Here is a 12,963-nt window from a genome sequence, read left to right as displayed (position 1 = left end):
GCACTTTAAATTTTCAATAACATGGAAGAGTTAGTGTACTGCGTAGTCAAAGATGCACATAGGTTAGCCCAACATACCTGACCTAGTATGGATAATATTAAGGAACTTTTACCGCAGCCAACACTTCCGCAAACACCAACAAGTTTACCCTACAGATGGAAAAAGTGGTTTGATTAGAATCTATATTATGTTGTACATTATGGTTCTACAGCAAAGTCACTGAAATCACGTATCACAATTGAAAGGAATGCAAATCATGGTTCCTGCCCGTAGTAAACACTACTTTTTTTCTAAATCAAACTGATTAACAAAGTCAGCACAGACAAACGTTTCACTTACTACTGAAGTAAGATAAATTTGGATGCAGGGCTTGGAGAGAGACAATTGGTTATTCCAATATGCTAAACTGACCACTGGACTGCAGAGCACATGCCTGCACAAATCATGAGTTTATTTATATAGCACCCTATGGATACAGCCCTGACCAATTGCAGAGGAAGGCAGTCCCATTGCATGCTGGGAGTGGTATTTATATTCTGAGACCACATGGGTTCAGTGTCTTTCCCGGGAGTGGATTGTCCCAAGCCAGGCTGAAGGCAGGCTGCCTCAACTGGCACTTTCTGCCATGTGGCCTCAGATAAGTCAACCTAAGGACCTGAAGTTAGAGAGAATGACCAAAGTTCTGAAGTAAGCTGACTGAGGAGAGTTGTCTGCCAAAGCTCTGGCTGGTATCACTGGAGGATTTTGCTTGGAAGATTGGAAGGTGGCAACCATTCTGTCCTTGGGTCTTGTGAGTACTGACATTGAAGAATTTGGGGACACCATGTGCTTGCGACCTCCCCTGGTGCTTGATAGTCAGTATGGGTCTGGAACAAGGGAACAATGGCTAGTGTTCTGAAGAGCGTGTCCAAGTGTTGCTGCTGCAAAGGACTTTGCTCAGCTACATTACCTTTGGGCTATCACAGTCTGTTGTAACTGGCTTATACCTGAGGAGCTCAACCCTGTAACTACTAATACTGCAAAAAAGGACTTTGCTCACTCCTAAACTACTTGTTGCTACAAAGTAAAGGGAAGTCTGCTATCTACTGTCAGCTAGGACCTCATAAGTGCTCAGCTAGATGCCCTCATTGTGAATTGTTCTGATTTTGGTGTATCCTACTACAATTCCCTATCCCTATCCCCAGTTCTACAATAAATTCCAGAAATAAAATATCCCTTAGACTGGTCATTGAAGGCAACAAGCGGAAGTGTGTGTGAGTGTATTTGGCTGAAGAAATACACAGTGCCTGGCTGCGAGTCGAAACAAGGGAGCCTGTGGAAAACATACAAGCGGCTCCTTGGGGGGTAGCACTACATTTAAAGTCCCAAAACACCTTGCGTAGTCACACTCAGGCTTGTCCCTATACAAAACATTAAGTGAGCAACCTGGAAGCACCAGAGCCAGGTGGACACAGACCGGAAAACGACCTTCCAAACTGTAGTCACAAATTTTAAGGCCTCATTCACATGGGGCGTACTAAACCGTATGCTCATGGCGATCCACTGTGCCCCAAATGACATCAATAAAACTGCCTGAATGGTCATGTAAGGAACTCCTGTTTGGGTAAACACATCCCTCCATGGATGTAACCTGTAGTGTGCCTGTTGTAAATGAGGCCTAATAGAGTATCTCAAGATCTGGGGCTCCCAGGGATCACTTGGAGTTGCCTGTTCCAGTTCCAGTTTACAATACTGGAATAACCCACAGGTATAATTTAAACTTTAAAAAACAAAATCCTAAACTGTCATCAAGGCCAGCATCTATGTACCTTCCATTTCCAGGATCATGTCTGCTACTAAATGCTCTATACAGTTTTTATTTATTTTATTACAGGTATTTCAATAATGCTGTCAATTTACACTAGTCCCTGCCCTCAAGAAGCTTAAAATCCAAGGCAACCAATTTCACATGCATACATACACATACTAGGGCTGCCATGTTTCACATGACTGTCATATGCCTTTAAGTGTTTCTAGATTTTGTTTCTGCTCCTCCTTTTCCTTTGGTTTAGTTAATGCTGTATAGATAGCCCTCCCCCTTTCCCAGAAATGCATTGCAGCTCTAGCCTCATGTCATGGAGCAGGAAACATTATGATCTTTTGACCTATCGAATGTTCATTGTTGTAAGATTTTCTCAGTTTACGGAATAAAGTTCACAAGATTTACAAGATGTCTTATCGATTGAGTCACTGACTGTGGTATCCAGCTGAGGTTGAAGTTATCGCTATCTCATCACAACTGTAAGTTACAGAGATCACACTATCAATGTTTAGATTGGAGAGACAGAACAAGGGCCAATTTCTCTAACAGCATGTCTTTGGAGTTTGCATGTTCTCCCTGTGCTTGTGTGGGTTTCCTCCCACCTTCCAGACAGGTAGTGCCATGGTTGGGATTCTAACCAAAAACCCTAGTGCTCCTAGCCGGAAGTACTAACCACTTAGCCACTGTGCTGTCCATTTTTTCAGTTTTATTATATAGAAATGCCATACTCATGCCTCATCAGACTTTACACTATCTATCCCAATCAGTTCCCAATCAGGAAATTCTCTACATTGAAATACCTTGGCTTTAATCTTACATCAATACATAGGATATGATATGATACACTCTAAAAGGTCAACTTCCTCCCATTATATGCCTCCATCAAGGCTTCTCTCACTAAATGGAAAACTCATAAGCTTTCCCTGTTTGGTCATATGACTACTATTAAAATGGATATTTTACCTAAATTCCTCTACCTTTTTGAGACAAAACCCATAACTAACCTGTCTTTGCCCCTTAGGAAAATCCAAACCTACCTGCTAAATTTTTTCTGGTAACCTAAGTTTTCTGTTCTGCAGATACTTTGGGGGAGATTTACTGAAACCGGAGAGTGCAAAATCTGGTGCAGCTCAGCATAGAAACCAAATCATAAAAAGATAAAAACTCAGCGAGCGCTCAATATAAATAAGCAGCCATGCACAATAAAGGAAACCATAAACCTACAAAACGACATATAAAATAAAATAAGTACAGCGCTAAAATGTGAGTAGTCCTGGTGGATAAAGGACATATAATTCATGTACACGATAAAAGTCCATCATAGATGTATATATATAAAGAGCTCAAAGTGACTTCAAATATCCCCAATTCATCATCTCCTCAAAGATCGATGAGAGGCAACGTATGGATAAAATGCGCACTCACCAGACGCTCAAAGGTATTGCGCAGTGTATAAATAAATGGAGGTCTGCCACTGGGTCTCTCTCAGGATGGAAACAGCCCGGGAAGGATGGATAGCGTGAGGATGAAATATTCAACCAGAGGTCCACTTTAAGTACACGGGTGCAGCCTCTTCAATGTAATGGGATAGTTACCAGGGGGAGCTCTAGGGGATTAAATGCTCAATGTGCTCGCAACTTTGTGTCTCCACAGAGTCGGTATGTCATGACCCTTCTTCTACTTTTCCCTGGGCTCATACCGGCTCTGTGGAGACACAAAGTTGCGAGCACATTGATCATTTAATCCCCTAGAGCTCCCCCTGGTGACTATCCCATTACATTGAAGAGGCTGCACCCGTGTACTTAAAGTGGACCTCTGGTTGAATATTTCATCCTTACGCTATCCATCCCGGGCTGTTTCCATCCTGAGAGGGACCCATTGGCAGACCTCCATTTATTTATACACTGCACAATACCTTTGCGCACAATACCTTTATCCACCAGGACTACTCACATTTTAGCGCTGTACTTATTTTATTTTATTTTATTATATAGAAACCAATCAGCCTCCAGGTTTTTTTGTCAAAGCTTAATTAAACAAACCAAAGTTAGATGCTGATTGGCTACCATGCACAGCTGGATCAGATTCTGATATTCTAGTTATACTAAATTTCCACCAGTTCATCCAAAGCCAGTTTTTTGTTTTGAAAAAGTAAGCAATGGCGAAAACCACTGTCAGATTTGTTTTGCCATCTGTGCCCTACTGGAGAGATTTGACTTCACTGCTCCTTAGACACAACGAAAATTAGGAGGAAATACTGTATCTCCAAAATAAGAGATATTCCCTCTTAAACAGCTGTTGCCAGAATAAGCGTCGATAGAACAATTTCCTATTCCTGATCTATTTCTGCTCTGTTAACAATTTTAAACACTTTCTGTCCTGGAAAGAATGGCCACAGCCATTGTCTCCCTGTGTTTCTTCTCCATTCCCCAGTCTGAGCTCTGCTGTAAGGGAATAGCAGGTGGCTGATACCAAGTCAACTAGCTGCATTTGAAAATACCTGCATATTGAACACATACATGCATTGATTTTTTTTATCTGCTCTTTAATTAAGGGAATGTTTATCAGAAGCATTGAACAGCAAAATGGGCAAGTACAAAAGTTAACTAATACTAAACTAAGCACTGGAAAACTTACTCTCTGTAAGGTGAAATTGATATTTTGAAGCACAGGTAAACCCGCCATTATAGATAAATTGAAATTATTGGGGTCTGGCTTTGGTTTATGATTTCCATTTGCCAAACATGGATCCTTCTGGAGACACGGTGTTCTACACTGTTCAATTTTTTTCTTCTCCCTAGCATTATCCTTTGATGCGTACTTTTGCTGGTCCTCATACTTCTCCATTGAGATCAGAATTCCTGAATTCCATGCCAGGTAAGCACCCTGGTACTCAATAATGAAGTCTGAGTTTATATTTTCACTGCTGTTCATTGCTCTTTCCTCCGTCAGGAGCAGCTTCTACAATCAGGCAGAAAAATGCAAATCAAGAACAGAAAGAAAAACCTTAACAACCAGTGTACAGATTAGATTTTTTAAGGCAAACTCAATTATTGCTACAAAAAAAGAAGTATTCATTTACGTTATAAAACACTTTTCAGAAAATACATTACACTTTATAGCAGAAATATAAGCAAAGTGTTAAATACACTTTGTAATATGCATATATGGTTATTATTTTGCCTGCCTTAAGGTTTGTAATTTTGGTTGGTTGCTCTGATGATACACACATCTGCTAGTCAGGATAATCACTCTGCTACTTACTTATTTACTGTCTCCTGGGTCAGCTCCCTGCTCACGGAATATATGCAATGTAGTAATAATAATAATAATAACAGTCATATTAATAATTTATTGTCCATTGAGCAGGCATTGAGTGTTGCTGAACCAGGAAATATGTGCGTCGCCTACGCAATCATACAGTGTGGCAGAGGTTTGTAAATCACAAGACTGACTGGCCAGAATTTCAAATCCTTTGACAGGTAAAATAGCAAATTTACATGATCAGCTGTACAATATGTTTAGCTGCTTGTCTGGAACATAAATTCAATCCATCCTGTGGAGTCTAGTTACAATGGTTACCCACACTGTTGTCATTTCAAACACTAACTCCCAGTTAAAATAATGTCTTCTTTTAGCAAACTATGGGCATGGCAATAATGAAAAAAATAACTTGACTCCCTCATCCACACACTCGATGTGAATGGGATAATCATTCCGGCTATGCTATTGATTTCTGATGGCGTGAGAATTCCCCAGATGTAAAATATATTTGGTTTAAGTCAGCATCTGAAATATTTATATGTAAATATGAGAATATTTTTATTATTTGATACTAATAATAAAAATGTAGAAGTGAGCGCTATCCAATCAGCAGCTAAGCACTCAAGGTAACCAACATAAACCTTACAATAGAATAGATAAAACAGTGCAGCGCTAAAATTATAATTCAAAAAAGTATTGGACGACAAACTGATAGTAAAAGTTCAATATAAATGACAATCTATTTGACTAATAAGGTGGCAGGTGACTGGTTAAAACTAGATGGTGGTGCTCCATGAAAAATGGCAGAATTACGCACTCACCAGATGCGTAATAGTTATATGCATTAAGTATCACATCCAGAGGTTTCCTCATCAGATATAGGTCTGGTCAAGGCTTAGGTGGTCCTCCCTCAGGGTAGTAGTTAGCAAATGCCAGTGCCTCCCCCACCCCCCTTTGCCTGCTGTCCCTCTGCCTATCCCTTTACCCCTCCCTCCCCCCTTGCAGATTCCTCCTGTCCTGCCAGCCTACATCAAAGGGCTGTGCAGGACAGGAGGAAACGCCCCCTGTGGTGCGGTCAGCACCTCTCGGGCCCTCCACCAAGAATCTCCGGCAAAGGGCCGCCAAGGTGCCTCTGTGCCCCCCCCCCAGGATTCCCACGCCAGAGACAAAGGCCGCGCTCTTGAGAGCGCGGCCCTTGTCAAGGGGCGTGCCTTGCTGCCCCGGCAACCCAACGCTGGGCCGGGGGCAACAGGGAAGTGTCCTGCGCTGGCTTAAAAAGGCTGGTGCGGGACCCCAGGGCGCACGTGTAGTTTGTCCCCTGCTCGGGGCAGAGTGCTGTGAGGGGTCTGAGTTGCGGCCAAACCCTACAGCCGAGACCCTGCCAGACCCTGCGAGCCTGTCTACTAAGCACCCCTGCACCCTGTCCGCTGCTGAGTGCCCTGGGAGCTGCTGCTGAGGGACCCCACACGCTCTCCGTTGCTGAGTGTCTTTGGAAGCTGACCGCTGTCAGTGTCCCTGCACACTGCCACCACTGAGTGTCTCTGCACGCTGACTGCTGCTGCGTGTCCCTGGAAGCTGTCCGTTGCTGAGTGTCCTTGGAAGCTGTCCGTTACTGAGTGTCTCTGGAAGCTGTCCGTTGCTGAGTGTCCCTAGAAGCTGTCCATTGCTGAGTGTCCCTAGAAGCTGTCCATTGCCGAGTGTCCTTGGAAGCTGACCGCTGTGAGTGTCCCTGCACACTGCCGCTACTGAGTGTCTCTGCACGCTGATTGCTACTGCGTGTCCCTGGAAGCTGTCCATTGCTGAGTGTCCCTGGAAGCTGTCCGTTGCCGAGTGTCCCTAGAAGCTGTCCGTTGCTGAGTGTCCCTAGAAGCTGACCGCTGTGAGTGTCCCTGCACACTGCCGCTACTGAGTGTCTCTGCACGCTGACTGCTGCTGCGTGTCCCTGGAAGCTGTCCGTTGCTGCGTGTCCCTGGAAGCTGTCCGTTGCTGAGTGTCCCTAGAAGCTGTCCGTTGCTGAGTGTCCTTGGAAGCTGACCGCTGTGAGTGTCCCTGCACACTGCCGCTACTGAGTGTCTCTGCACGCTGACTGCTGCTGCGTGTCCCTGGGAGCTGTCCATTGCTGAGTGCCCCTGGAAGTTGTTCATTGCTGAGTGTCCCTGGAAGCTGTCCGTTGCTGAGTGTTCCTACAAGCCGCCTGCTGCTGAATGTGTGCAAGCCGCCTACCATGAGTGTCCCTACAAGACGCATGTTGCGGAGTGCCCTGGAGTGCCCTATTATGTGCCCAGACCACCCTTGCCATGAACCGCCCTATTGTGCGCTCAGACCACCCTTGTCATGAACTGCCCCTATTGTGCGCTCAGGCCACCCTTGTCATGACTTGCCCCTATTGTGCGCTCAGACCACCCTTGTCCTGAACTGCCCCTATTGTGCGCTCAGACCACCCTTGTCATGAACTGCCCCTATTGTGCGCTCAGACCACCCTTGTCATGAACTGCCCCTATTGTGCACTCAGACTAACCTTGTTTGAACTGCCCCATAGCATGCCCGGAGTATGGCTACCTGGACTGCCCCTCTGAGTGCTTGCGCCATCGCTACCCGCTGAGTCCCCTTGAGCATGTTGTTGTCCCTAGAAAGCTGTGTGGGAGCTGTGCTGAGGCCAGGCCCCACAATGAAAGTCCCATTGAGTCCCCGTGGAGCTGCTGTTGTCCCTAGAAAGCTGTGTAGGAGCTGTGCTGAGGTAAGGCTCAACAGCCAAAGTGCCGCTGCATCCCCGTGAGCATGTTGTTGTCCCTAGAAAGCTGTGTGGGAGCTGTGCTGAGGTCAGGCCCCAAAGCCAAAGTCCCGTTGAGTCCCCGTGAGGCTGCTGTTGTCCCTAGAAAGCTGTGTGGGAGCTGTGCTGAGGTCAGGCCCCACAGCCAAAGTCCCGCTGCGTCCCCGTGAGCATGTTGTTGTCCCTAGAAAGTTGTGTGGGAGCTGTGCTGAGGCCAGGCCCCAGAGCCAAAGTCCCATTGAGTCCCCATGAGGCTGCTTTTGTCCCTAGAAAACTGTGTGGGAGCTGTGCTGAGGTCAGGCCCCACAGCCAAAGTCATGCTGCGTCCCCATGAGCATGTTGATGTCCCTAGAAAGATGTGTGGCAGCTGTGCTGAGGCCAAGTCCCACAGCCAAAGTCCTGTTGAGTCCCCGTGAGGCTGCTGTTGTCCCTAGAAAGCTGTGTGGGAGCTGTGCTGAGGTCAGGCCCCACAGCCAAAGTCCCGCTGCGTCCCCGTGAGCATATTGTTGTCCCTAGAAAGCTGTGTGAATGCTGTCCTCCGAAGAGTTTGAGGCAGCTCACAATACTTTTAGAGTTCATTATGAACATTTGCAGATGATTCCCGAGAAGCTGAAGAGTAGCCATGGAGGTTACCTTACCCAGAGAAGGAAGTTATCCTGTAAGCAGTCAGCCTCTTCTACCTATCCCTTAAAGGGACTTCTGGTTACCTGGATCCGAGTAATTTGTTACTGGGCATTTGCTGACTACTACCCTGAGGGAGGACCACCTAAGCCTTGACCAGACCGATATTCGATGAGGAAACCTCTGGATGTGATACTTAATGCGTATAACTATTACGCATCTGGTGAGTGCGTAATTCTGCCATTTTTACGGAGCACCACCATCTAGTTTTAACCAGTCACCTGGCACCTTATTAGTCACCTAGACTGTCATTTATATTGAACTTTTACTATCAATTTGTTGTCCAATACTTTTTTGAATAATTTTAGCGCTGCACTGTTTTATCTATTATTTGATACTGTTAATATTCTTGAACATTGTTATATGTAGTATGCCACATTTATGCATTTTAGCACATTAGGATTGCTTTTTATTTTCATGAAATACTAATTTGAGTTGAAAATGAAACTTATGGAAGTACCTTTATTTTATATAGTTCAAAGCTTTAATAAACCCAAAGGAAACATTTATTATATTGCAGTTTACCAATTCTTAGATGTGATGGCTGCATTAGTTTTCTTTTTAAGGCTTTCTTTCCTTTATTTTCTTATTTTTCATATGTTGATCCAACCAGTAAGTCTGTTGTTTTTCAACAAAACAAGCACTCTTCCAAATGTAGTAGTTTAGAGTGATGAGACAAACCATTTACTTCACTGCTTTCCAGGGGCGGACTGACAACTCATGGGGCCCCCGGGCAATAGGGGATCATGGGGCCCCTGTATCCTTGCCCAAACTCAAAAAGAGCCTATGAAAAAGGTACCAGGGGCATCTCATGGGGCCCCCTACTGACCCCGGGCCCTTGGGCAGTGCCCAAGTTTCCAAATGGTCAGTCCGCCCCTGCTGCTTACAATGATCAGCTTTTATTTATTCGTGTAAAACCTTTATCCCAAAAGAAAAAAACCTGTTGCTGTAATTGCTTGTGTAACTTCAGTGTGAGCTGGACTTTGTCTTCAATTTTGTATTGTATCTAAATCTGTTAATACAGCCCTGGCCAAAAGTTTTGTGAATGACACAAATATTAATTTTCACAAAGTCTGCTGCTTCAGTGTTTTTAGATCTTTTTGTCAGATGTTACTATGGTATACTGAAGTATAATTACAAGCATTCCATAAGCGTAAAAGGCTTTTATTGAATACAGAAACAAAAAGGAAGCTCATGGGATGTCTGTTTGGATACCCAAAGAAGCAAGAAGTGGGGATGGATAATAGCTAAGCACATGGAATAAAACACAAGCGTAGGTATGGGAGACAGGTAAAAGAAAGGCCTGCAGAATGAGTCATTTTAAAATCCAAGGCAGCATTAAGACAATTATCCATATAAAAAAATGTATAAAAGCACAAAGATAAAAAGTGAAAATAAAACCTACATATAATGGTATTAATAATAGGTGACTCTAATCTTAAAGAGACAATATCCTGAATGAGTAGTAGCGTAATATTATTATTACGTTACTTAAAAAAATAATACTTGTCATGCCTTGTTCAGGCACTGTTTGTTATAAGGTGACAGCACTCTAACCCTGTTTCCTCTTTCACATAGGCTTCTGATTGAGACTACAAGTGGTTATTGCAACACACATTACACAGCCAAAATCCAGTGTTCTGTTTTCTTTTCACCGTGGGATAACATTCCATGAGCAATGTCATAGGGTCATTGCTGGAGAGCATGCATGTGGACAAGAAATGACTACAAAGAGCCTGCAGGATAAATAGCAATACTGAGATGCATTGAAGAATGAAAAAAATGGTGAAAACAATTATGTTATTTAAAAAAACATGCCAACTGTCTATAAACAGTAACTCTATTGGCGTTAAAAAAAAATGCAAAAGAAGCCAGGACACAGTAGCGAAGTAAGGGCCCCATGGAATTAGAGTGTATGGTGGATGCGCAGGCATTTGACACACCCAAAAGTGTGTTGGTTATTAAAGCTTCTATTGTATGCATTTCACATGTAGTTCCCCACCACCCTTTCCCTTGAATTTGATCCTATTGAGAGGCTGCTTACCTCAAGAGTGCTGGAGAAATATCTATCTTCTATTTATCTCAGACTCTCCCTTGCCTATGCTTCTAAAATAACTCAAATGTAGCACTCTCCTAGAGTAGAGTAGGCTGCTAGGTAAATTTATTTGGCTTCACTGTAATCAGAGGAGCAGGGGTTGATTAATTAGGGCTGCTCAGTGCCTCACAGGCTTCTGTTCTGCTACTTCCCCGTCTTCTAGAGGATTCTAGAATCATACTGGGAGGAAGAACAGGGCATGCAGCGTGACTATGTATGGAACCCCAGCCAATCCCTCGGAAGGTGTGAGAGAGCCCAAAAATAGTCTGAGGCCTGAGCAGCAGGGTGCAGAGTTCCGGAGTCCAGTCCTGATGGAGGATACCCCTGTGAAGGGGGGGCCCTGGGGTAGATTTCTACAAGAAGCCATTAGGGAAACAACAAGGTCCCAGCTAGGCTTAGCTGGAGGGCCTATTCGCAAGCTTGAATCCAGAAACTACGTTGGGTTTTGTGACGCTCACTGGAGAGAGACCAGGAGGAAGTTGGAGGGAAAGAGCCAAGCTGTCCTATGATGGTGTGAGTCTTCATCTCTCTCACTAGTAAGAGCCTGGTGGATATCGGCAGGAAGCAACCGATGAACCTGTGGCTATGCGCTTTAGTGACTCTAGTGCTGAAGACTTAGAATCTGTGTGTAGCTTTTAAACTCTGGAAGGAGTATTTGTCACCATCAACATAGAGATCCTATGAGACGTTCTGTTTTTAAACTGTGCAGCAAGAAAGTTGAGGAGTTCTCAAGTTATTCAGTTCTTCAGTTTATTGAGATATCCCATGCTCCCTCTCCCTATCGAAGTTCACTGTACCCAATAAAAAGACATGGGACTGCATTCACAAGTGGCTCCTGTAGGGGTGCACTACACATACCTATCAGAAATAGAAGAATGACCTGCTAGACCTGGAGGAAGATGACTGATTATGTGCATAATTATTTCACAAATATGGTCTTGGCCAAGGATAGAGTCTCGCAACTGAAGTTCCTACACAGGGCTTATAAAACATCCCAAAGTTTGGCTTATATTTACCCCTTTGCCAGACCTTCCTGCCCACGCTGTCATTCAGCGGAAGGCTCATTCCTCCACATGCTATGGACCTTTCCTAATATTCACCCCTTCTGGACTGAGGTAGTGACAGACATTCATTGTGTATATGACCTTACTCTTGGATAAGACAATAAGGTGTTGCTATTGGGCATTTTTTATGTTCATTTTCTATGCTATTTTATGCCGGCAGAGAAATTCATATACATTGGAAGTCACCTATTCCTGCCCTCACAGTATTGGCACTTCTTGGACTTTGCATGCTGCAATGGTTTTTATACTGTTGACTCGCCTAATAAAAATGTTTTACTTATAAAAACAAAAAGATTCTGCTGGGGGTTTTGCTATGCAAAAGAGCAGTGGTATACGCAAGTATAAATAGTTTTCATTTGTAGATTTTTATTTTTAATTTATTTTTTGTAAAAGGTGACAGAGTTTCTTCACCAAATTAAATGACGTTGAGTTAGGGTTTACATCTACTTCACGCTTTCTGGGTGACTTAGGTATCTTATTAGTTCTTTAGCAATTCTATTTGAACTGAAATGATGACATTTCTATTTTTTTTTACTTGCACATTTTGCAGTGCCTAGAAACTTTTGCTTTGTTCTGAAGCTCTGGATAAGAGCACATAAAACATTATAAACCTACCTGAAATCTGGAGATTGAAATGGAAGCTTCAGAAGCAGCTCTTACAGCTATTGGAATCATTTTGAGTGCGGAGGTCATTGAGTTGAATACAGTTACGACAGTGAATGCCTGTAGAAATTACTCAAACATTAAAGGACAATTAAATTGTAATGGCCATATCACAAACATCCTAAGTGCAGATTTAATCATTTGATTTGCCTCTCAGTCACCCATAATTATACCAGGGAGTGCTTGCAAATTCCATTCATATAGTGTGAAAATATGACAATAATACTTATTGTATAAGTTCAATTAACATAAATAGCGTATAGCGAAGGAAGATGTGTTCTCAATGCGTTTCGCTGTCCACTTCCTTAGGAGAAAGAGGCAATCTGGATCATAAGATATAATATGTAAAAATGTTTAAAATGTAATATAATTGATTAAAATCCATTAAAGAATGCTATGAGCAAGTAATTAATTGGCTTCTTGCACAGTAGAGTAAGGATAGGCTATAGAAGGGCTACTTTGATGCAGTTGGCCAGCTTAGACATGTACAACGTATTACAATTTATATTTGAACCAAGAATCCCTGTTTTTATACAAAGTGTGAAGGGTCTATAGCAGTGTGCACAGTGTTAGCTGAGAATTCTGTGTGTTAGCACATGGGCTCACCCCTCTAGCATCTCTTATG

At 43.4% G+C, this 12,963-nt stretch overlaps 1 protein-coding gene across 3 annotated transcripts in view; it reads right to left on the bottom strand.

Moving 5' to 3' along the window:
• LOC149453596 (ATP-binding cassette sub-family C member 5-like) overlaps nt 1–12,963 on the bottom strand; it is a 99,600-nt gene that overhangs the window by 58,787 nt on the left and 27,850 nt on the right. For all 3 annotated transcript variants that reach the window (XR_016314662.1, XM_089688094.1, XM_089688095.1), the window contains 3 exons: nt 12,291–12,398; nt 4,439–4,762; nt 78–149 (listed from right to left, as the gene is read on the bottom strand). Coding sequence is in view for 2 of the 3 variants with exons in the window: in XM_089688094.1 (XP_089544220.1) it covers nt 78–149; nt 4,439–4,762; nt 12,291–12,398 (504 nt within the window). In the remaining variant the exon portion in view is untranslated. The remainder of the gene's footprint in view (nt 1–77; nt 150–4,438; nt 4,763–12,290; nt 12,399–12,963) is intronic.

The sequence above is a fragment of the Staurois parvus genome, unplaced genomic scaffold (genome assembly GCF_062004578.1).
Source record: "Staurois parvus isolate SC_StPar_1 unplaced genomic scaffold, SC_StPar_1.0 ptg000446l, whole genome shotgun sequence".
Classification (NCBI taxonomy): domain Eukaryota; kingdom Metazoa; phylum Chordata; class Amphibia; order Anura; family Ranidae; genus Staurois; species Staurois parvus.
Note: the sequence above shows the minus strand (reverse complement) of the source record. Positions and strands in the feature narration are given on the sequence as shown.